This window comes from Neofelis nebulosa, chromosome 18 (assembly GCF_028018385.1).
Source record: "Neofelis nebulosa isolate mNeoNeb1 chromosome 18, mNeoNeb1.pri, whole genome shotgun sequence".
In the NCBI taxonomy this organism is placed as follows: Eukaryota; Metazoa; Chordata; class Mammalia; order Carnivora; family Felidae; genus Neofelis; species Neofelis nebulosa.
The window spans coordinates 22,775,297-22,800,520 of NC_080799.1; the positions used below are offsets into that span (position 1 = coordinate 22,775,297).

The 25,224-nt window shown below is 50.8% G+C and overlaps 1 protein-coding gene across 4 annotated transcripts in view; it reads right to left on the reverse strand.

The window, feature by feature from the left end:
* KATNIP (katanin interacting protein) overlaps positions 1-25,224 on the reverse strand; it is a 193,454-nt gene that overhangs the window by 110,846 nt on the left and 57,384 nt on the right. For all 4 annotated transcript variants that reach the window (XM_058710268.1, XM_058710266.1, XM_058710270.1 and 1 more), the window contains 4 exons: positions 22,520-22,689; positions 20,843-20,940; positions 10,444-10,575; positions 5,415-5,543 (listed from right to left, as the gene is read on the reverse strand). In XM_058710268.1, coding sequence (XP_058566251.1) covers positions 5,415-5,543; positions 10,444-10,575; positions 20,843-20,940; positions 22,520-22,689 — 529 coding nt within the window. The remainder of the gene's footprint in view (positions 1-5,414; positions 5,544-10,443; positions 10,576-20,842; positions 20,941-22,519; positions 22,690-25,224) is intronic.

Consider the following 25,224-nt stretch of genomic DNA (forward strand, 5'->3'; position numbering starts at 1 on the left):
GATTGCACTAAAAATCTACTAGCACTGATACATGAATGCAGTAAAGTCACAGGATACAAAATCAATACACACAAATATGTTGCATTTCTATACACTAACAATGAAATAGCAAAAAGAGAAATTAATAACCCCAATTACAATTGTACACAAAATTAAAAAATACCTAGGAATAAAATTAACCGAGGGAGTGAAAGGCCTGTACTCTGAAAACTATAAAACACTGATGAAAGAATTTGAAGATGACACAAACAAATGGAAAGATATTCCATGCTCACAGATTGGAAGAACAAGTATTGTTAAAATGTCCATACCACTCAAAGCAATCTACAGATTTAATGCAAAACCCATCAAAATACCAACAGCATTCTTCACAGAACTAGAACAAATCATCTGAAAATTTGTAGGGAACCACAAAAGACCCTAAATAGCCAAAGCAGTCTTGAAAAAAACACAAAACTGGAGGTATCACATTCCCAGATTTCAAGATATGCTACAAAGCAGTAGTAATTAAAACAATATGGTACTGGCACAAAAACAGACACATAGGTCGATGGATCAGAATAGAAAACCTAGAAATAAACCCACAATGTTATGGTCAATTAAACTTTGACAAAGTGGGCAAGAATATCTAATGGAAAAAAGACAATCTCTTCAACAAATGGTGTTGGGGAAACATAACAGCAACACTTGCAAAAGAATGGAACTGGACCTCTTTCTTACACCACACACAAAAATAAACTCAAAATGGATGTGAGACCTGAAACCATAAAAATCCTAGAAGAGAGTACAGGCAGCAATGTCTTTCTCGATATGTCTATAACCACTTCTTTCTAAATATGTCTCCTGAGGCAAGAGAAACAAAAGCAAAAATAAACTATTGGGACTTCGTCAAAACAAAAACCTTCTGCATAGCAGAGGAAACCATCAACAAAACTCAACACAATGTATTGAATTGGAAAAGATATGTCTGCAAATGACATATCCAATAAAGGGGCAGTATCCAAAAATGTAAAGAACTGATACAACTCAACACCAGAAAGAAAGAAAGAAAGAAAGAAAGAAAGAAAGAAAGAAAGAAAGAAAGAAAGAAAGAAAGAACCCAATACAAAATGGGCAGAAGACATGAACAGACACTTCTCCAAAGAAGACATCCAGATGGCCAACAGACACATGAAAAGATGCTCAACATCACTCATCAGGGAAATGCAAATCAAAACCACAATGAGAGATCACCTCATACCTGTCAGAATGGCTGATATCAAAAACACAAGAAACCACAAATATTGTTGAGGATGTGGAGAAATGGGAAGTCTGCTGCACTGCTGGTGGGCATGCAAACTGGTACGGCCACTGTGGAAGACAGTATGGAGTTTCCTCAAAAAAGTAAAAATTGAATTGCCATATGATCCAGTAATCCCACTATTGGGTATTTACCCAAAGAATATGAAAACGCTAATTTACTAATTTGAAAAGATACAGGCACCTCTATGTTTATTGCAGCATTATTTACAATGGCCAAATTATGGAAGCAGCCCAAGTATCCACTGATAGATGAATGGATACACAAGAGTGTGTGAGTGTGTGTGTGTGTGTGTGTGTGTGTGTGTACACGTCTACACAATGGAATATTACTCATCCATAAAAAAGAATGAAACCTTGGGGCGCCTGGGTGGCTCGGTCGGTTAAGCGACCGGCTTCGGCTCAGGTCATGATCTCGCGGTCTGTGGGTTCGAGCCCCATGTCGGGCTCTGTGCTGACAGCTCGGAGCCTGGAGCTGGCTTCGGATTCTGTGTCTCCCTCTCTCTCTGCCCCTCCCCTGTTCATGTTCTGTCTCTCTCTGTCTCAAAAATAAATAAACATTAAAAAAAAACCAAAAAAAAAAAGAATGAAATCTTCCCATTTGCAACAATACGGGTGGATTCAGAGGATACAGTGCTAAGTGAAATCAGTCGGGTAGAGAAAGTCCAATACCACGTGATTTTACTCATATGTGGAATTAAAACAAAACAAAACAAATGAACAAAGAAAAAAGAGACAAACCAGAAAACGGACTCTTAACTATAGAGAACAAACTGATGGTCACCAGAGGGGAGATGGGTGAATTAGGTGAAGGGTACACGTACGCACCTGAAACTAATTTGACGCTGCACGTTAACTACACTGGAATTAAAACAGAACAGCCAACAAGACACATCGGTGAGCTAAACCTGGCCCCCGCAGTCAGGGATCCAGGACCTCCCTGCTGGCCATACCTACTTCTTTAAAAAAAATTTTAGTGTTTATTTATTTTTGAGACAGAGAGGCAGAGAGACAGAGTGTGAGCAGGAGAGGGACAGAGAGAGACGGAGACACAGAATCCGAAGCAGCCTCCAGGTTCTGAACTGTCAGCACAGAGCCCGACATGGGGCTCGAACCCACGAACTGCAAGACCGTGACCTGAGCTGAAGTTGGACACTTAACCTGCTGAGCCACCCAGGTGCCCCTGGCCACACCTATTTCTATTCATCATTGTATTTCTACCCTTATCTTGAATTCCAGCATAATTTTTTCAAGTCATAACTAATAAATCCTCTCCTACATGCCCCTATTTTCCCTGGGTTGCTTTTTTTTTTTTCTTTTCCAGTTTGAAACATACTTTGAACGTGACCAAAGTGAGAAAAACAAAATGTGAAGGGTTCATATTCATTTTCTTAATATAATTATGTATTGATACAGTAACACAAAGTTAATTTCCTATCTAAAATTCATCTCTTTAATCAAAAACCTAAATAAAATAATTTTCTATGAAAACATTTCTGAAATATATTAAGACTTCCCTGTCTTCTTTAAAAGAGTGTGTTGAACATCACTTGGTCTTTTCTTGATACTAATGGTCAAAATTCTGGATAGAAATTGATGTATAATAGAGGAGATGCTGTCAGGAGCTATTACGGTTTTGTATCTTTCATTTGCTATTTTAAGTAACATCCTCTGTCACCGGAAGTATAGGATATGGTTTTGAAGACAAGGGCAGAGCCCCTCTCATCCTTTTCTGGCTTTTGTGAACCTCCTGGGTTTTTGTTGTTGTTTTATTTTGTTTTTTACTTCATAGTTATCCTAATTTTGTATGATGGAGATGAGATTCTAACTTTGAATTTTAAAGCTCCTTTTTTGGGGGGTGGGGGGGCGCCTGGGTGGCTCAGTCCGTTAAGCAACCGGCTCTTGGTTTCAGCTCAGGTCATATTTTCATGGTTCATGAGTTCAAGCCCTACACTGGGCTCCACACTAACACCACAGAGCCTGCTTGAGATTCTCTCTCCTTCTCTGCTGCTCGTATGCTCTGGGTCTCTCTCTCTCTCTCTCTCTTAGAATAAAATAAATAAACTTAAAGACTTTTAAACTTTTTTTTATAGTCCCCAGTTCCAACTCACAAAGTGCAAATTATCTCCAAAACTTTCCTTCTGTATGAGGTAAACTGAAATCTTCAGTCCTTCTGATTCACAATCACTGGGAATTCTTTTGTTAAAAACTATGCTATCTCCTATATACAACTTCTGTATCTTAAAAATTAGCTCTAAAATATGCATTTCAAATATTCTACACGATTCTTACAGAATCAAAAATTGAGATCCACAGCTGTCTTTTCCCTAAAACTGGGGTTCTCAAACATGGTGAAATGTTTGCAAAATGTGGGCTACTTCAAACAAACAAACATGCCTGAGCCCAAGCCCAGGATCAAAATCTGAACCTCTAGAAGATAGAACCTGTGCATTTGTGTTTATTTTATTTAGTTATTAGCTTTTTACTTTTCATGTTGTGCTTATTGTAGATTTCTTATGCTGTTTGTAAGAAATAACAGAGAGAGCGAGAGATCCTATGTACCCTTTAGTCAGTTTCCCCCATGGTAGCATCTTACATAATTAAAGCACAAAAGCACAATCAGGAAACTGACATCAATATAATCCTACAGAGTTTTTAAAACTAGGTCTCCTTAAAAGGAAACTCTTCTCTTTTTCTCTTTGCTGATGCTTAGCTCTACTGAAGCGGCATATCCCCCTCCTTAATGTGCTAGCTTTAAAAAAAACAAACAAACTTTTTATTTTGAAAAAAAGGTAAAACCCACAGAAAATATATCTGAATACTATAATGGGAACGGTATAATGAATACCCACATACCCTCCACCTACATTCATTGGTTCTTCACCAATTCTGGGCAGCCCTGAGAACTGGAGCCTTCTCTTACATAAACAGAACAGACAGAATTATCAAATTCAGGAAATTTAACAACCATACAATATTATCTAATATAAAATGTAGTTCATTTTCAAATTCGTTAATTTCCCAAAAGCATCCTTAAATTTAGGGCAATTAGCAACCCCAACAGCCCCCTGCCCCCCCGCCCCCCAACAAGGATCTCATGTGGGGTAACTGTGATATGCTGTTAGCCTCTTGTTTGGTTTTTTTTAATGTTTATTTATTTCTGAGACAGAGAGAGACACAGCATGAGTGGGGGAGGGGCAGAGAGAGAGGGAGACACAGAATCAGAAGCAGGCTCCAGGCTCTGAGGTGTCAGCACAGAGCCCGATGCGGGGCTCGAACTCACAAACCGTGAGATCGTGACCTGAGCCAAAGTCAGTCGCTCAACCGACTGAGCCACCCAGGTACCCCTGCTGGTAGCCTCTTTTATCTGGAATAACCTTTCTCACTTATGCCATTGGTAGTTTTGAAGCCTCCACGTGAGCTGTTTTGTAGACAGTCCCTCAATTTGGCTTTGTTTGGTTGTTTCCTCATCGGGTTTCATTTTTGAAAAGCACTGTTCATCAACGTTCCCAGCTATGGGTTCACTGAGGAGATAGACACTCGGCAAAGGAGAGGTCTTCTCGATCATAAGCACAACTGACAGATGGCCACCTCTCAGCACCTTGCTTCCAGGCTGAACATCAATGATATTTACAAGACTGTGCCCCTCCAGAGAGCTGGGCACTTTGGCGAGCAAAAGCAGGCCAGCGCAATTCCCAGCCTAGGATTGTTAACTGCAAGGAATAAGGAGTCACGGGGTTGAGGTTTCCAGTCTGGGTTTCTCTGAGGGCTGGGTGAACAACATCCTTTCTCTCGTCCTCAGTTTCTCCAAACTACAAAATGAGGACAAAAGTACCTAGCAGTTAACTCACAGGGTTAATGCAGTGATGGATGCTCCACACTCAGCGCGGTGCTTAGCACTTAGTAAATGTTCATCTAATGTGAGCTTCTACCCACATCAAAAACTAGATCATTAAGTCAAATCTCACATGTATTGTTTTAAACCTAACGGGTGGGCTAGAGGTTTTCTGTTTAAGCCAAATCCTGTTGTGATTTTCCTATCCTACAGCCCAGCTGCTTGGCTATGGCAAAGACCCTGGCCCTTCGTGGGGTTATGAGGCTGAAGTCCATCTTACCATTACATCCTGAATAGTTAAGAGGATCCTTTCTTTGTCTGCACTGCTGGCAGGGTCTGGTAATCCACGTGCATTCAGAAGGGAGACATTAAAATCACAGGGCGTGGTGCCCGTAGGAGACTTGGTACCCTAGGGGCAAGCAGAGAGAATGGGCGTGGTAAAAGCAATTTATGTCCCTGAAGATGCGCTGGGTCCCTCGTTCTCTCTGTTGGTCTCCATGCCTCCCGTCTGCCTCCTCACCGTCCATCATTCTCGGCTCTCTCTCTCCCAAAGCTGAGCTGGTCAAACTCATCCCTGCCTTACCCACACCGCTGTAGGCACACAGTTAGTAAAGAGACCAGGATTCAAACTCAGGGCACCAACAACCTAGACACTGGGCTCAGTGAGTACCGAGATACGGCCTCCACACCTTGCTGAATAAAGAAAGTGGGATATCAAATAGTGTGGATGGTATATAATCCCATGTATGTGAAAACAGCTATAAAAAGTGAAGGAAAAAATGGTTCTCACTTGAAAGTTATTTAAATGGTAATCCAAAACAGAAGTACCCAAGCAACGCGACGGGCTTAAAAACAATCTTTCATTGTTTAAGCCTCACCGTTGAAATTAATGAATGGCAAACTGGAGGGATTTGCTACAGGGCCCTCCCTGCTGGGAACCGGGTGGGATTCCCACTGGGGGATGCCTGGCCAGTGATGGCACCCTCTAATCTCCACGATTCCCATAGGTGGGTGAGCCGTCATGGGCCTCGGCAGAGTCCACACGTGGTGGACCTACTGGGGGCACACAGGCTGTGAACAGGTCTTCAGTTGTTTGTATGTGTCAGCAAATAGCAATGACTTTAAAACATCGAATTGTAATTGTGGGCAAATATCCAGTTCATCCCACACCAGGGTCCACACAATGGAGGCATTCCAGAAGATGATGGGGCGGCCAAGTCTTCCCATCAACCCATCATGCTCGCGGGAAAAATCAAATAACTAAACTCAGGAATTACCAGCACTCACTGGGGATGGGCCAGGACTGGAACATTCCAGATAAACCATCTCCTCTTGGATGTAATCAATACCTTTCATATGTTATGAATGTAAGAAATTTTTATTCTGGATGGATACACCCATCTATGACCTCTGGGGCAGTGGGATTATGAAAAGACTTTTATTTTCTTTGTATCGGTTGAATTTTATTTTTTTTAATTTTTATTTTTTATTTTAGACAGGGCGGGGGGGGGGGGGGCGGGGGGAAGAGGGGTAGAGGGAGAGAAAGAGAGAATCCCAAGCAGGCTCCAGGCTCAGCGCGGAGCCCAAAGCAGGGCTCGATCCCACAACGCTGGGATCGCCGCCACCTGAGCCGAAATCAAAGAGTCAGCCGCTCAACCGACTCAGCCACCCGGACGCCCCGATACATTGTTTATTGTCTGTTTTATCTTCGGTGTGTAGAACGGTACCTGGGATCTGTCGCGGGGACCAGGCACCCGCAGTGCACGCACCTGTGTAAGGGGACAGCCGCTCCTCAGCTCCGGCCGCTGCTGTTACGTAAGGATCTGGCTCCCAAACAGTTCGGATTTTTCAAGAGAAGCCCCAAATTCCCATTTCGACATGGACTCTCCTGATTCTTAAATGTCAGCTAGTAATTCTTTTGAAAACACCGTGCAAGTCCATGGGCTGAGGCCAACGGAGCCTGTCTGCGGCGTGCGGGTCTGCGAACTCGGAGCCCGCAAGAAATTGAAGATCACCAAGGGTATGATTGAAGGCAAACAGGCTGGTATGTTTCAACAGTGAAGGTCAGACGAAAAGTACACGTGCGGACACGGATTTCCTTTTGCTCCCCCTCGGAGCTGCGCCTGCAAACAGTGTGAGGTGGCTGAATATATTTAGCCAGACGCTTTTCTTCTTCTTTTTTTTTTTTCCTCTCTAGTTCAGACGGCATCTCTTAAGGCTTCTGCCTCGGCCGAAAATGCGTGTTACCATTTCACTCTTTGGCTTCGCAGGAAAGTAACTCCGAGGGGAAATTGACTGTGAAGGCTTACAGAGTGCCCCCTCAAGACGGGGAGAAAAAGGAAAGAAGGAAATACAGTCAAGCGCTCACAGTGGAGACAAGGCAGGGCGGGCAGGGCAGGGCCACGCTGCTTCAGAGCGTGTGTGCACCCAGGAATGCTAATGGAGTTTATAGCTCGTGAGGGGCGGGCTGCCTTGTGCTGCAGGCAGCCTGGGGGCTTGCAAAGGAAGGAATATATGTTCACTTAACAGGAGGTACCAGAGGAGAAGAGGGAACTACCCCACTTTTCGCGCCGAAGGCATGCACACATTCCGTGCGGGGCGGGGGCATGGCCGGGACTGGACCGGGCTGAACTTGGCTCCAGACCAGCCTCCCAAGCTAAGAGAAACTGATGGCTGTTGGCAGAGGCAGGTGCTCAGACCCTGAGCCGGGCGCCGTTCTGTTGTTCCAAAAGCAAGTGTGTACGTGTGTGAGTGCGTGTGCTGTGTTTGTGGTATGGGAGGTGGGTGTTAAAGGCAGTAAAGCCCACGCTACAGTGTTGCCTACCGTAAAACCCCTTTAATAGGGACTGGGTAGGAAACAAGGGCACTGGGTTAAGTCCATAAAAACAGCGCCACCCCCCTACCCACCGGCCCCCTCCAGGAAGACAGAATTTCCAATTTACTTTTAGACTTTTGCAGCTGGGATGTGAAACAAAGCAACCCTTTGCTCTTTACCTGTCCTTCTTTTACGAGCAAAGAAGGAAATACAAACAGGCAAACACAACACAAGAATGTTTCCTGGACAATATTCCCACTTTTATGAGTGCTTTGCAGTTCTTAAAGGCAGGGTTTGGTACAGGAGCGGCACTCAAAAGCAAGATTTGGGGGGCACCTGGGTAGCTCCGTCACTTAAGCTTCCGACTTCGGCTCAGGTCGTGATCTCGCGGTTCGTGAGTTCGAGCCCTGTGTCCGGCTCTGTGCTGACAGCTCGCAGCCAGGAGCCTGCTTCGGATTCTGTGTCTCCCTCTCTCTCTGCCCCTCCCCCGTTCATGCTCTGTCTTTCTCTCACACACACACAAATAAATAAACATTAAAAACAATTTTTTTTTAAAAAAAGCAAGATTTTGTTCTTTTAGGGAGGCTATTGAATCTGCAGCCTGCACTCACAGTGGAACAAAGGCCCGGGGGATGGGATGGGGGATGGCCCGGGGGCCTCTGTCCTGTGGCGTCCCGATAATTTTGCTTCTATATAGACATGGCGATGATCTATGCACTCATTCTATATATAAAAGCGATGCCCTCAGAATAAAACCCAGCTACCTGGACTCGCCCCTCACAGCCCCCTCCACTGCCCTGCCCGGGGCTCATCGTGCCCTGCCTGGTCTGCCTCACACTCCCAGCTTGCTCATGCTGTGCCTGAGCCTCATGTCGTCAGTGCTTGCTGTTCCCTCTGCCTGCAATGCTTTTCCCACCAGGTTTCAGCTGAACTGTCACACCTGAAGGCAGCCTTCCCGCCCTCTCTGCCGTGTCTGACGCTGCCCTCTCTCCCACACTGTTCCACCTTCCTCTGTTTTCTTTGCAGAACGTGACCATACCTGCAATTATCGCTTTCTTTATCTCTTGGTCTATTCTTTTTTTTTTTTTCAATTTTATTTTTTATTTCTTAAAACTTACATCTAAGTTAGTGAGCATATAGTGCAACAATGATTTCCTTAGTGCCCCTTGCCGATTTAGCCCATCCCCCCTCCCACAACCCCTCCAGTAACCCTCTGTTTGTTCTCCATATTTAAGAGTCTCTTATGCTTTGTCCCCCTCCCTGTTTTTATATTACTTTTGTTTCCCTTCCCTTATGTTCATCTGTTTTGTCTCTTAAAGTCCTCGTATGAGTGAAGTCATAGGATTTTTGTCTTCCTCTGACTAATTTCACTTAGCATAATTCCCTTCAGTTCCATCCACGTGGTTGCAAATGGCAAGATTTCATTCTTTTTGATTGCCGAGTAATACTCCATTGCGTATATATACCACATCTTCTTTATCCATTCATCCACCGATGGACATTTGGGCTCTTTCCATCCTTTGGCTACTGTCGATCGTGCTGCTATAAACATGGGGGTGCTTGTGTCCCTTGGAAACAGCACACCTGTATCCCGTGGAGAAATGCCTCGTAGCGCCATGGCTGGGTCGTAGGGTAGTTCTATTTTTAGTTTTTCGAGGAACCTCCATACTGTTCTCCAGGGTGGCTGTGCCAGCTTGCGTTCCCATCTTGGTCTCTTCTTTACTGTCTACCCCCCACCCCCACCCCCGCCCCGGAGTATAAGTTGCTTAAGAATAGGGCCCCCGTGCGTTTTGTTTGTTTCTGTGTCTCCGGTGCCAGGGACAGAGCCTGATGCTCCGAAGTGGGTGCCCAACCAATGCCTGCTGAATAGAAGCCCAGCACGCACCGTCGGAGGTCCCTGGATTTCACAGGTGACACGGCGGTTTCAGGAGGGGACTGAAACGCCCCATTGCCTGCCTCATCAGCGGCTGCGCGGCTGTGGACTCTTGAGCTACAGTTCTGTGGGGCTTCTGGGCATTTCCGTGTGTGGCTTCTGCTGCCCCAGGGGGTGGGGTGATACTCAAAATCTTTAACAGCAGGTGCATACATACAGTTGTGGCCAGGCTGAGTATCAGCTCTGCCCGCCTCCCCTCCCCTCCTTGCCCCACACTCCGCCCCAGCCTCTTGGACCCCGGCAAGTGTCACTTCCTCTAGGAAGCCTTCCTGGATACCCTCTCTCCTGGGCCCACCACGCCTTGCCCCACCCCTCAGCAAGCTCTTGCGGTGGAGGGACTGTAGGCTGTTGCCTCTTTGGGGTCGGACGCCAGCCCTTCTGACACCTGGACACCGTGTGCCTGGCGGAACATCCAGCATGTGGCCTGGCCTGGGTGCCCGTCACGGCGTGCGAAAGGGAGGACAAGAGTGAAGGAACTTAGGGACAGAAGGAGGGAAGGAATAAACAGCTGTCACAAAGTGCCCCCAGAGCCGCTACAGCACAAGCTGAGGCCAGTCCTACCTGTGGACGGTCCCCGGAAGCGTCCTTGGCCTTGACGGTCACATCCCCACACGGCTCAAAGTCTTCAGAAGGGTCCAGAGGCGGCTCGATGTGCAGCCGCGGGCCAGCTTCCGTCCTGATCTGCACCGATTTCTATACAGAAAAAGTCAGATTGCTTCAGACGTGATGGGAGGAGCATCTGGATTCCTCAGAGGGGTGAGCACGTTAGCGGCTGATGGCGAGGCGGTAGGTCTGCATGGGTCACGCCACCTCTGCTCAGAAGCCCTGACTGGAGGGCCGCCTGGGTGGCCCGGTCGGTTAAGAATCGGACTTCGGGGGGCGCCTGGGTGGCGCAGTCGGTTAAGCGTCCGACTTCAGCCAGGTCACGATCTCGCGGTCCGTGAGTTTGAGCCCCGCGTCAGGCTCTGGGCTGATGGCTCGGAGCCTGGAGCCTGTTTCCGATTCTGTGTCTCCCTCTCTCTCTGCCCCTCCCCCGTTCATGCTCTGTCTCTCTCTGTCCCAAAAATAAATAAAAAAACGTTGAAAAAAAAAATTTAAAAAAAAAAAAAGAATCGGACTTCGGCTCAGGTCATGATCTCGCGGTTCGTGAGTTCGAGCCCCGCGTCAGGATCTATCCGGTCAGCACAGAGCCCCCCTCAGATCCTCTCTTCCCCTCTCTCTCTGCCCCTCCCCTGCTTATGCACGCGTGCACTCTCTCTCTCAAAAGTAAAAAAAAATAAATAAATAAAAAAGTCTTTATGGTTCCTACTGCACAAAGGGTGTTCAGTAGAATTTTTCACCAACTTTTTAGCTTGAACTATCTTCTCAGTAGAATTTCAGAGGGTGTTACACTCCCCCCATATTGGCTTTGTGATCAAATAAGTTTAGGAGACCCTGGGTTTTCCTCGGGACTTCTCAGGGCTGGGGCCAGGGTGGCAGAAGGGAGGCACCCAGGGAGCAACATTTAAGAAGGGGCTCCCTCTTAACAAAAATAATATAAAAACAGGGAGGGGGACAAAACAGAAGAGACTCATAAATATGGAGAACAAACTGAGGGTTGCTGGAGGGGTTGTGGGAGGGGGGGATGGGCTCAATGGGTAAAGGGCATTAAGGAATCTACTGAAATCAACGCTTCACTATATACTAATTTGGATGTAAATTTTAAAAAATAAAAAATAAAATTAAAAAAAAAGGAAGAAGAAGGGGTTCCCTCTTGGGTGCCCTGCATGTGCACGAATCCAAGAGTGAGGGCCTCCTTAAACTTCCTGCTCCGGGCCTCACTCGAGTGAGGCCTGGCTATTAAAAGGAGGGACAGGTCGGCCAAGCCATGCATACTGGGTTCATTACCCCACTGCAGGACAGAGATTTATTTTATTTTTTCTTAAGTTTATTTATTTTTTTGAGAGAGATAGAGAGTGAGCAGGGGAGGGGCAGAGAGAGAGGGAGAAAGAGAGAATCCCAAGCAGGCTATGCACTGTCAGCACAGAGCCCGGTGTGGGGTTTGAACTCATGAGCTGTGAGAGCATGACCTGGGCCGAAACCAAGAGTCTGACGCTTAACCGACTGAGCCACCCAGGCGCCTGGGGACAGTGATTCATGCCTGTCCCCTCATGCCCTGGGTGAGAAGCCTCCACCCCTGTGGGACTCGGCTTCCCCGCCAGCCTAGTGAACTTGATGACTGCCCTGCGGGACTCTCACTGGGTAGGACCGAACACCTTTCTCATCCACGGTCACGCCGCCCCACCCACCCACCCCCGTGAGCGCGTTCACGTTATGCGGCACGACACTGAATGCACACGGAGCGCCCCTCCGAGTCCTTTGCGTGCCTTTGCTCGTTCGGTCCTCATAGCAACCCCAGGGGGAAACCGAGGCACAAGGCCACAAGCCCCTACCCCAAGGTCGCACAGTGAGGAAGCCGCAGAGCCTCGATCTGAACCCCAGCAGCACGGCTCCAGAGGCCTTCTCCGAACCAGGGATGGGTCCGTGTTTCCTGTACAGACTAAGGATTTTAGGTCCTGCCAATCATATGGTCTCTGTCACCAGAATTCAGCTGTCCCATTGTAGCTGGAAAGCAGCCATAGATAAAGCCTGAATGAATGGGCATGCCTGTGTCCCCAAAAGACTTCATTTATAAGAACAGGCTGTGGCCAGATTTGGCCCGAGAGCTGTAGTTTGCTGAGGGACCCCCAGTACTAACCACCACACTATAATGCCCCCCAAAAGGCACGTGAAGGATAAATGTGCCCGGCCTGGGCTACAGGATGGAGGGAAATGAAGGAACTTCCTGAGAACACCTAACACTCAGAAAAGTAGGCAGGGCCTTGGCTATAGATCATGCGAGAAAAAGATCTTGGAAAGAAAGTTTAAAAAAGAAGAGAGAGAGAAAGAGGCTGAAAAAGGCAGATAGGGGGCCCCTTTTGGGGAACAGGGAGGACGCAGAGGTGCCGAAGGAAGGTGCTTTGGGACACTTTTCCTTCCATAGGCGATCCTGTCACTTAGCGATGCCCCCCAGGCTCCGACACCAAGTGTGAGCTCGCTGCCTCCCAGGCTGCGTCAGCTTGCTCTCAGAGCATTTCTTAGCGTCAGCAGACCTATGGAGGGTAAGCAGGATCCAGGCCAGGAGACACCTGGGAGCTTTCCTGCCTGGGGCCAGGATGAACCTGATTTTCTACCACAGACGCTGGGGAGGCCAGGCTCCTCCCCACTCCTCAGGATCCACTCAATAACACCCAAATGCTGAAATGGAGATGGAGAGTGAGAGAGGCAGAGACAGTGAGGGGGGGGGGGGGGGGGCTAGAGAGAGAGAGAGAGAGAGAGGAGGGAAGGCAGGAAGGAAGGAGCCGGTGGGGAAGGGAGAAGAGGAAGGAGGAGGGAGAAGGGGACGGGGCTGGGAGGGAGGAGCACTAGGCATGGGGCACACAGCCTGGCCCCTCTACAGGCTTCTGTTCCTTTATCCAGAAAGGGAGGACTCAGACGAGGACCTTACTCGTGGAAGGTCCAGGCACCAGCACTATTGGCTTCTCCTGGGGATTTGTGACAAATGCAGAATTTCAAGCCCCATCTCAGAGCTGCGAATCGGAATCTGCATTTTCACAAGAGCCCAGGTGGCTCGCACGCACACTCCAGTCTGAGCAGCGTGAGGTCTGTGAAGTCTTGCGGCGGGTGCTTCCGTCTGTGCTGCACGCGCCCCCCTGTCTTCTGGCAAAGGCACCCTGATTTTCTTTTGGGAAATCCTCCCCCTCCCCACCCCCAATCCAAGTGTTCATGTGGAACGGAGTCCACGGGGGGCTGGAGCATAGGACAGGCCCAGGCGATCTGAGCATTAGATCCTGCTGGCCCAGAGTGACAGGTGACAGAATGCACAGTGGAGGCTGACAGTGGTCACCTTGGTGCCACACAGAGCAGCACAGGGAAAAGCAGAGTTGAGAGATGGAGAACGGGCCATGCAACACTGTCTGAGCACCTGGATCCAGCCATACCTGAACCCCAGTTTCCCTCTGCCAAGTAAGAGAGCTGGCATTAATGCAGTTTTGCTGGTCTGATCTGAAGTATAAATATGAGAAAGAGCTCCAGCATTCAAGGAGGAGAGCCCCGGTATGCCTCTGTCCTCTGCAGCCTTCCCATCCTCCCTTTTCCCAGAAGCTCCCCTCTCCCTTCCCAGGAGCTTGTCACAACTGCTCGCCTGGCCGAGAGGTCGGGAGATGGGTTTGCAGTAGGCATTAAGGCACTTAACCAGCAAGCCCTTACTGAACACGGACTGCATACAAGGTTCTGGAAGCATGTTGAGATAGTAAAAAAAAAAAAAAAAAAAAAAAAAAAATGTAACAACCCGTGCCCTGGTCTCAAGGAGTTCACACAGAACTTGCAACAGAAGAACGCGTTTCTGAAGCAACACGTAACAAAATTAATGTGGTCCCGGAAGAGTTTTAAATGCCGAGTGGGCGCCGCCGGAGGGGAATAAATAGTCTCCCATCTGGCCTGCTCTCCCACCGCAGCCCCGGGGCTGTACCTCCGCCACCACTGGAGGAGAAGGGGAGCTGCCTCACCCACATCAAGACGCCCACCTCCCAATAAGCGCACGAGGCTGGAGGGTTCCAACCCAGCCCCCGGGCAGCGCCCGCTCCCCGCCGCCCACCTTCACGTGCTGGTGAGCATGATGCCCGAGCGCCTGGCTGGCTCCCCATCTGGCACGTTGCTTTACCTGGAGTGGGTGTTTGTAAGTGGGTGCTTTCTCCTGCCTCCTGGCAGCGCCCAGACCCGGGTGGACCCTGGTGGTATCAGCCACGCATCGGGACGGGATTTTAAAGCCCTGACACCCGAACACCCATGTTCCAGTTTGCCCGCCCAAGGGCAGATCTTGCCCTCAGCCACACGCAACCCAAGGCCACGCTCAGAGTTATCTGTGTGTATCTGCCGCCCCCTTAGCAAAGCATTCTAAGAGATGCGCGTACAAGCTGCTGTCAATGCGAAAGATAGATGGAGGCTAGGGGTTGCCCTGTATGGTTGTTCAGGTTGTGTGGTATGCAAACGGCTCCCTCTAGAGGTAGGAGAGCTCCGAAGATACTGACAGGCAGGTTTGGGGTAGGGAGGAAATATACCCTATTTGATATGTTCTTCCCGGATTTTCCTGATCTCTTACAAATAACAGCGCTCGACACTCTGACAGTGTGTGTCGTGCAAGGTCGCCGTAAAAGCCGATGCTTTATGGGCTGTTTCATTTATTGTCCTCTCTGCAGGGGTTTTCAAAACTCAGACACAGGAAAACAAAGGAAAGGGCTTCACGTTTTGACTCATGAGCTTTCCGGGAGGCGTCTGCAGCTGCCTAGCCCACAACAGGAACCCGGATACGACAGTGGAGTGAGAGCAAAGCCTTTGCTTTAAAGTGCAATGAACTTGCTTTCTGGGCCTTGAAGGAAAGCCCACCCCCACCGTAAATTGCTGAAAGGCCAATCCCTTCACTACCAATTTAATGCTAAGAGCCCATGACGTTCATCAAATCTGACAGCATTTTGGTAAACGACAGCTCTGTTGATTAGGCCGCTGTCCACCCAAGTATTACAAGGCTGAGGAAGCCATAAATCTTAATCCGCTGATAGCAGGAGAAAGATCTGAGGCTGAGACGTGGTGGGGGATAAAGACTAGTGCCAACAGGAGCCCATTGATCACCTCCAGGCCGGTCCATGGGGCAGGTGGCAGCTCAGTCCCGGGACGGGTTTTACAGGTGCAGCCGGTCAGGCTCCAGGCCAGCGTTTGGATGAGCCGGTGACCTTCTGGCGCAGGGATCCTTGAGCCCGTGCACCTGGGGGAGCCCCTTCCAGCGGGGGCATCTCGACCCCAAAGTGCTTCCTAGTTGCGGGGGGCAAGACCCTAAGAAGGGAGGTTATTCTACAGGAAGACACGAAGGCCTGGTCACCGGGAAGGGGCCGTGTGACCCAAAGGAATTTCAGGCAACACTCAGAACAAGTGGCTGGATGCAAGCTGGAGAGAGCAGAGGGCCACAGGGAGGAGGCAGAGTGCTGGCCAGGGGGAGACTGTGGCCGCCGTGTCCCCGGCTGACCCGGCTGTGGTCTGAGATGACACACTGAGTGCCTGTGCGCCCCCCACCATCCCTCCTGCTGGGCACAGCCATACGGGAGAAACCCCAGGACTGGGACAGGGCTGTAGTGCCTCTCCTGACGGGGTGGCTTTTGAGGACTGGCCACCACTGGCCACCGGGGGATTCTGCTTCCCTCACCGCCGCCTACCTCTGGCTGCCTCCAAGGATGGTGAGGCCCACCCAAAGAGGTGAGGGAAAGACTGCCTTCCTCTCTATCCTTCACACCCGAAAATCCGTCCCCGTGTACTTCCTACCATGGAGAAACTTTCTACTTAACCCCACTTCTTGGGGCCAAAGGAAACCCGACCAGTGCCTCTTCCTGGTGCAGTCGGTACATTGGGGCTACTTACTGTCCTGGACAAGAAGCTAGGGGACCCAGGCCCCGCTCAGGGAACAGCTCTGGGGCAGGCAGGCTTTGCGTCATCCGACCCGGCCCACCTCCACTCACACCCTCTCAAGGCGGGAGTGGGCATCTGGTCCAGGCTGACCAACTGAGGCATTGTCCTGGACAAATTCAACAAAGACTGGCATGGAGAAGACACGAAGGGGTGGGTCGAGGAAGCTGAGCTGACCAGGGGACTCTGGGAGCTAGGGAAGGTGCGAGGTGGAGGCTGGGGGATGAAGAGCCGAAAGCTGGAGAGACAAAGGCCTGCTTCAAAGCCTCCTGCCTGGTCCTCCTACAGCCACCTGGCCCCACGGGCATCCTTCGGCATGGGGCAGAGGGGATCTTTCCAAAATGTGAGCCCAAACACGCAACTCTCCTACTGAAAACCCTCCAGAGGATTCCCCACATTTAAAATGGAATCCAGGGGCAGGGGGTGGGGGGGCAGCGCCTCGGTGGCTCAGTCGGTTGAGCATCCGACTTCGGCTCAGGTCACGATCTCACAGCTCGTGAGTTCAAGAACCCGCGTCGGGCTCTGTGCCGACAGCTCGGAGCCTGGAGCCTCCTTCGGGTTCTGTGTCTCCCTCCCTCTGCCTCTCCCCTGCTCACGCTCTGTCTCTGTCTCTCTCTCTCAAAATAGATAAACATTAAAAAAAAATTTCTTCCAAATTTATTTCTAGAGCTACTCTCCCCCCGCAACGACCCTGTCCGTCTCCCCCCCCCCCCACCCCCCTCCTGCGTAGCACTTGTTTCTTTGCTTACTTGCTCCTGGTCCTCTGCCTGCCCGCCCACACACCCCGGAACCGTGAGCTCCAGGAGAGCCGGGCCAGGCCTGCCTCGGTCACGGCTCGGACCCCAGCGCCTCTCCGTGTCCACAGTGGAGCAGGTGCTCGGTAGAGATCACCGAATGAACAACGGACTGAAAAAATGAAGGAACACCCTGGAGCGAAGCCCTGAGGTCTCCAGGCAGAGCCGCCCTCGGCACCTGCCCCCCACGGACGACAGTGACGGTCGTGACCGTCTACCGCCTGCTTCCTCTGTGCCAGGCGCTGCTGGCCACGTTGCACAGCCACCGGCTCACCCGGTCCTCATGAACTACCCTACCAGGCGGGTGCCATTCTTAACCCCAGCTGCAGACGAGGAAACGGGCACAGAGAGGTTGAGCAGCTTATCCAGGGCCACACAGCTAGGAGGAGGTGGGGCCCGGGCTTTGACGTACGGCTGCGGGGCTCCTGAGTCGGTAAGCTTAAACGCCTCCTTGGATTTGTCCGTCCCCTGCCGCCTGGTGCTCCTACCCGAAGCTGAAGGACCCCCTGTGACACACACCACGCCCGCACTCCCTCCGGGCGGCCTGGGAGGTTTGCACGCAAAGCTCAGAGACCTCACACCGCCAGCTCCGGGGACACAGCTAGGAAGTAGGTTGACCCCAAAGCCCATTCCCGTCTCTCCAGGGGACGCAGGTTCAAACGCCCCAGGGAGCCAGGCCGGAAATGGAAAGGCAGGAAGCCCCACCCCCCCACCCCATGTGAGAGCAGCAGGCCACCACACCTGCCACTGGGCCTCAGCTCTGGGGCGCTAAGGGGAGTGGTGAGGACTGCGGCAAACAGAAGCATTTTGCCCAGCCTTACGGTGGGGGGGGTGGGGGGGGTGGGGGGGGTGGGGGGTAGGGGGCAACCGCTACTCTGCTCTGCTAAAGGCTGCCTCACACAGAGGGGAGGCCGGCGTGAGGGCCAGATCTTTCCATTTTCCCAGGGAAGTAGGAATCTAGCTTTTTAAAAATATAGAAGAACTTTCTGAATTTAAATGTTAGCAAGTGACTAAGTCTTTTTTAAACTGTGTGAGTCCAAAAAACACCCTCCGGGGGACAAGTTCAGCCCACAGGCCTCAAGCTGCGCGCTCCCAAGTCCAGCAGGCCATATGCCTGGAACAGTCACCATGTCTGTCTTGCAGGCTGGGCAGTCCCCAGGCCTTTATAGCCGAGGGGGGGGACTCCTGGGGCAGGACCAGAGCCTTATCTGATTTTTTTTTTTTTGTTTCGAACCCCAGAGCCCCACACAGTGCCTGGCCCGTGGTAATACATCTTTTTAAATGAAAGGATGATTTGTCTCGAGACATGGCTTCTACCCCTCTCACGACTTCCGCGCGTTCTCTGGCTTGTCCATCTTGGAGGAGTGGTCCCCAAGGCACGGTAGTGGTGGGGGTGGGCTGACCCCCAGGACCCATTCCACTTCCCTCCTAGGGTGGCTTTACGTTCAGGAGAGGCCGGAAAGTCAGCCCGTGTTTCCCAGATACCCTTTCCGTGGGGGTTCTGGATACGAGCTGGGTGCAGCCGATCCGACGACTTCATACAAGGCAGGGGACGCGGAAATGAGGTGGAAGCAAGGGGACACATGCCGGCTGATTCTGTGCTAACCACAGTGCAGAGGTGAGGGGTTTTGCAAGTGTCCCAGCCTGGCCGGACAGGCTACGGGCATCGTTGCTCTAGTAGGCGCGGCATCATTCGAGGCCATCGGTTGTGGCGGGAGCCACCTGGTTCCCGGATGACAGCTCAGGTGACCCAGCCCTGATGCGGATCCCCCACCTTCCCCACTGGGCCCTAGGGAGCAGTTCTCCTGGCAGGCTGTGTGAGAAGCACAGAGACCTTGTGAGCACCGGACTCCCTGTATTCCATCCATCTCTGATTAAAACGGCCTGAATGGTCTCTACTGTTAGGCAGTGACTGACCCCTGACTGACACGGTACAGAAGGACAATTACAGCCTTCACGGCATCGGGAAGCTAGGAAATTAGCCATGATTAGGCCCTGTGAAGTGTGGGACCACAGGGAGAGGCTGGGGAGGGATGCTAATTAATCTTAGGCCAAGTCTTTTAAATTGCACAGGCTCTGGGGCCGGCCATTAAGTCACAGTCTAAGATGCAAATATGGCTCCTGATAATAGAAGGCACTCAGAACAAGCAGAAGGAGGGTCTGAAGTGGGAAGTGGAGACAGGCCTCCTTAATGAGAAATTAACATTCATTGCTGGGGACAAAAGGAGGCCTCCAGGCTGTGTGCCCTGGAGGCCTTGCTCAGCAAGCCCCGGCAGGAACACCCAGCCACATTTAATCACAGACCCACAAAGGCAGGGGAGACCAGTGGGTTTGGGGGTCACCGGTCCAGTGTTCAAACGTCAGCCTACCCTCCTCCCTTAGCGGCTGCGTGACCCTGAGCAGGTCACCTCACTTCTCTGGGCCTCAGTTTCACCAATGGCATGATGAGGATAGTTACAGACCTACAGGGTTATCGCACAGATGGGCCAGTAAAGCTTATGGAAGTATTTACTATAGACCCACACATACAGCCCCGTGCAGAAGGTTCTAAAGGCAGTACTTCCCAATCTGGGTGAACACAGGATTGAAAAGGATTACATACCATTGCTTAAGCCGCACCTCAGACCAGGTGAGTCAGAATCCCTGGGGGGGAGGGGGGGGGTGCTCCCCAGGTGGTATGAACGTGCAGTGGGGGTTGAGAAGCACTGATCCCAAGCAAGTGGCCAGATAAGGACCACGTGGGCAAGAACACCACGCTTGGAGCAAAGGTCTGGGCTGAAGTCTTGATTCTGGTTGACCTTGGAAGAAAGCTCACTTAGCTTTTCTGAGCATTCAAGTCTGTGGCTCCCTTAGAAGAGGAAGAACATTGGAACTTTACCCTGCAGGTCTGCCTCGAGGGCAAAGGAGAGGAGTCACACGGGAGCACGGCTCGTACCTGGTTGGCACTCAAGAACGCCAGCTGCTGGCGTCAGCACCATCAACAAGCAGCCCTAAGTGCATCTCAGGTCTGTGGGGCAGGGGCTTTGCCTTGTTACCCACTGCATCCCTGGCATCAAAGACTATGCCCGGCACATAGTAGGTGCTCAATAAAAGACAGCTGTATGAACGAGTCATCACGAAGGGGGCTGAGAGTGCGCACGTGATCCTCCTGCGTAGGGCTGGGGCGACCCCATCCGGAAGGGAGGATCACGCCACAGAGAGAGGGCTGGGAGGTCCCCAGTCTCCTCCACTCCCCAGGGGCCAGGACTGCATGCAAAGAGGCCACCTGCAGGGTGCCCGGCCAGCCCCACCGCTGCCCGCGGGGATTCTGAAAGGTTCTGTCACAATAACCCTGCTCCTTCTTCTTTTTTTTTTTTTTTTTTCAACGTTTTTAATTTATTTTTGGGACAGAGAGAGACAGAGCATGAACGGGGGAGGGGCAGAGAGAGAGGGAGACACAGAATCGGAAACAGGCTCCAGGCTCCGAGCCATCGGCCCAGAGCCCGACGCGGGGCTCGAACTCACGGACCGCGAGATCGTGACCTGAGCCGAAGTCGGACGCTTAACTGACTGCGCCACCCAGGCGCCCCCTGCTCCTTCTTCTAAAGCACGAGCTCGGGCCATGTGTCTTGACTCTCCCCCCAGGGTTTCCTGACCTGGTGCCATCCTCGGCGCTGAACTTTGGAAGGAGCTGTCCGCGAGTTGCGTCTTAAAGCTTCTTCCGCTTCTCGAAACAGGGTTCTTCGCCCGTAATCTGCACCAGACATGAGGGAAGGGGATTTGGTGAGGCGCCCGTGACAAGCTCACACCCAAGGCAGATTCATGACTCACATCTAAAACGCACATCAGGTGCCCAAAGTCCCGTCTGCGGAGCGGGCCACTGTAGTCCCATTGGTAGCCGCAGGGCGTTAGGAAACAAGCCAAATGCGCAGCGAAAAGGGCAAGGGTAGTAAGTCACAGCTGAATCAGGCAGGTTTATGTACAAAAGGAAAAATCTCCGACATACGGAAGCAGGGCACACACAGTGGGCACAATCGGCCAGCGTTTGTGTAAAAGAGGAGAGGGGAGATATATTTGTTGAATGAGTAAAGATACTACTCTGTGGCCCAAGTAGAAAGACCGTTACCTGCACCTCCCTGAAACCCGGACCAGGAGAGGCCTGCACCTGCCAACTAGCAGCAGGCTGGCCAGAAGCCTCGTCCATGAAACCGTGAAACCTAGAAGAATCATTCCATTCCCCTTGTTGCCCTGGGGGCCAGGAAGCTCATTCTAAACTCTAAGCTCAACTGCAGTGGCTCTCCTAGGGGAAGGTTTGGGGACATGACTTTCGCCTTTTATCTCCTCGTTTTGACTTTTACCGTCTATTTTACTGTTGTTTTGGCTTTTGCCGTCTATTAATGGCTTGGGATATCTACCGTACCTGTAAGGCAATGAATTAGAACAACACAGATCAAGATTATTGTCTGATGGACATTTTACATTTCTTGTGTCAGTTAGTCTTCCTGGCAAGCCCGCAAGGTGGACGTGATTGTTCCCATTTTATAGAAGAGAAAACTGAGGGTCAGAGAGGACCCAACTGCCAGAGGTTTCAAAGCCAGAGAGTGGCAGAACAGAGTTCAAAGCCAGCCCTGCCTCATTCCAAATGCTCTTCCTGTAACTCAGTAGCACACCGGCTTCTCAGATAAAGCCGCCCGACGTGAAGGGCGTGTTGGCGCCCCGGGGATGGGCACCCCTGTTAGTCCCATTTGAAAGATGAGGAAACAAAGGCACGTGGCCAAATTGGGACCCGACCCCGTGTGCTCTGCCATTTCATTCATTTTACCGCCAGGTCATTTTTATTGGTGCCTGTTTTGGGCCAGCCCCTCGGTGGGGTGCTCGTATTGCCCCCCCTCAGCTTTCAGGACAGGACATATGAAATCTGTTGAAAGTACATGGAGCATGGATTAACTAAATTCAGAAATGAATAGTGGGAATCAAATATCACACAGGGGTTAGGTACTGAGGTTAAGACAGATCCAGTGAAAATCGGGTATCATTTCAATTATCCTAGACATTTCCTTCAATTACTGGCACTATGAAACATAAAAGCCAGGAATTTACCGCCCTGGCCACCTTCGCCCTGGGGTAATGGAGGCCAAGATGACCCTTTAAAAGGAAGAAAAAAGGGTTTCTCTCTCTTTCTCCCTCTCCTGCTCTCTTTCTGGCCAAGCGGGCACTGTTAGTGTGTATGTAGGTTAACCAGTTATTTGCTGGGAAGTTCACGTGCATCGGATGTGGGTCCGCGGTGCCGAACGAGCTAGCGCGTTGCAGGGGCCGGACGGGCCAGTGCTCACCGTGAGTCCCCTCGGCGTGTGAGGCGCTTCTGGCGAAGTCGGAGTGGACAGCTTTCCGGGGTGAGGTCTTCAGCTCAGAGTTGGCCCCGTTGACGTAGACGGAGAAGCCTTGTTCCAAATGCTCCAGTCTCAGCTGCATGGGGTCCTTGGATCTCAAGTGCTTGAGTATCCTGGAAGAGAAACGATCATTCATTCCTCGTTCTAGAAGCCTGGGCCGCCCACCCCCGACGCGGGGGGGGGGGGGTGGGGGGTGGAGAGAGAGAACTACCGCTCTGATGGGCAAAGCATCTCGAATCGGGAGGCCGGGTGGCGGGCGCCCAGCTGTTCATCGACAAACAGCCTGGAAGAGGCCCATTACGCACACAGAGAAGCAGCAAGGGGGAGACTGTTTCGGGCCCGGCAGGGCTGTTTCTGCTTTCGTTCTGAGGCTCAAGCGCAGGTTAGCGGCGACGAAGGCACACGTCGTCCTCGCCCCGCGGTGGCTGAGACAGAAAGCAGGCGCGTGTGCGCATTGCCTCCACACAGCCTGGGTTTCCTGGGAGACCCCAACCTCATGCATCTCCACGTTGTGCGGATGGTGGCACCTTCTCCAGCGTGCAACGAAACGTGCTGGGTCTCAGGTCGTAAGCCGTTGCGAGAGATTTCCTAGAATATCTACGAAGCAGGAAACATCCCGCGTCAGACCAGGCAGACTGACTCCTTTTGCTTCAGGAAACAAACGCGTTCTCAGACGCTCACCCCTGGTATCCCCAATGTCATCATCTTATATTCCGATGCGGTGAAAGAACATATCAATGTAGGCTTTAATTCAAGATTAGCGACAGGATTGTCACAGCCTCTGGCTGAAAGGGTCTCGGCGTCAACATGGCTGGCCTCTAGTTCAAGTTTTCTTGAAAGCCTTGGGTCTTTCCCAACTATACTGTAGTGCCATAAAGAGCGTGCAGCAACCTCGTCAGTGCCCCCCCCCGCCCCCGTCCCCATCCCCTGCCCCTGGAGCCGCTCCCGGCTCCAAACCCCAGGGCCTCCACAAACGTCTCTGCTCACTCCCGCGTCAACCGGATTTATTTCCGCACAGGAAGCAATGCAATCAAACCACATGGCAACGAGCGTGCATCCCCTTTGTGATTAAATAAGTTCCTACCAAACAAGCGAAATGTAAATGTTTTTAAAATATGGAAATAGGAATCACCTGGAGGGTGCGTACTAACTAGGTGCCAAACTCTGGTCTAAATGCAGTGCGTATACGGGATCTGATGGTCGTCATCGGTGGTAGTTTTGCTCCGTAAAGTCACCGCAGACACTGAGTTGGTGACTAAAGAAACTTTGTCCCCAGGGCAAAACACGGGATTCGGTTCCTGCGAGCCTCCATCACAGCATTTTCATCAACTGATCAGTACATAACCTTGCTGTACGTGAGTTTCGGTTTAAAGGCACCTTATTTAACGCATAGTTGATGCGCTGACATCGAACTCACGGCCGACAGCAGTGTTCTAACTCAGGCCTGACGGAAGCTCGTCCAACGCGTGTTATTTTCTCCTTAAGAGACATCATAGCCTTCTCGCGCTTCGGCACACGACACGGCACTTTAGTGTAAACAGCAAAATCACCAACAAAAAGCATGAAAATGTGGAAAACAGGGCACTAAGTATACTGCGAAAAAGACGCTTTGTTTTGGGGGGAAACGGTTGGAACGAGAAGGTAGAGCGGTCCCGTGTTCTACCAAAGTTGGGAATGTGTGTGTCGCACAATGAAAATGTTTTGCCCCTCTGCACGTGCCTTTGAATGACCACAAGAGCTCTGTAAATACTGACTTTGGGGTTATGAATAAATTTCAGGGAGCGGGTGAATTTGTATTCAGGGAACACATGAATAATAAGGGTTGACTGTATTAAGGCATTAATCTTCCCCCAACAACCCTATGGGGCCATTACTTTTATTGTCCCCAGGTAATAAATAAGAGAAGGGAGGCACAGAGAAGTTGAGTCATTTGCCCAAGGCCACACAGCTGGTATGGTGGCAGGGCTAGGATGAAAACTTAAGCAATCGGACTCAAGTCTTTACCACAGCAAAGACAACCTCTGAAGCTAGCCAGATGCCGAAACGGGCAAACTTAGACATTGCTGGTAACTCACAGAACCTTCTCAGAAAGCAATATGAAAATAGAGAAAATGCCATATGCTTGGTCTTTCCCCAGTAAGCCCATTTCGGCAAGACATACTTTTTTTTTGAGAGAGAGAGAGTGCGCATATGTGCGTGAGCAAGGTAGGGGCAGAGAGAGATAGAGGGACAGAGGATTTAAAGCACGCTCTGAGCCCGAGGTGGGGCTCAGACCCACAAACTGTGAGATCGTGACCTGAGCTGAAGCCGGACGCTTAACTGACGGAGCCACCCACGCGCCCCAAATCATTCTTGACCAGGAACAATGGTCGGTGCTTGGGCATAACAAAACCCAAATGTCCAAAACCGGGGAAGCAGAACCTGAGATCTCACGCAGCTGACATCATTGCGTGGAGTGTGTCCAAACACGAGGAATCGCTTCTGATTGGTGGAGGGCGAAAAAGGCGGAATCAAAACGGTACGTGTGTGGTCAAGTGCAAAGTTGGAAAGAAGTGTGTCTGTGGACCCAGAGTGGGAGGTGATAAATGTCACAATGCAATTGGGCGGTGGCATTATGGGCGATTTCTTCGTTAGCTTTTTAAATGTTT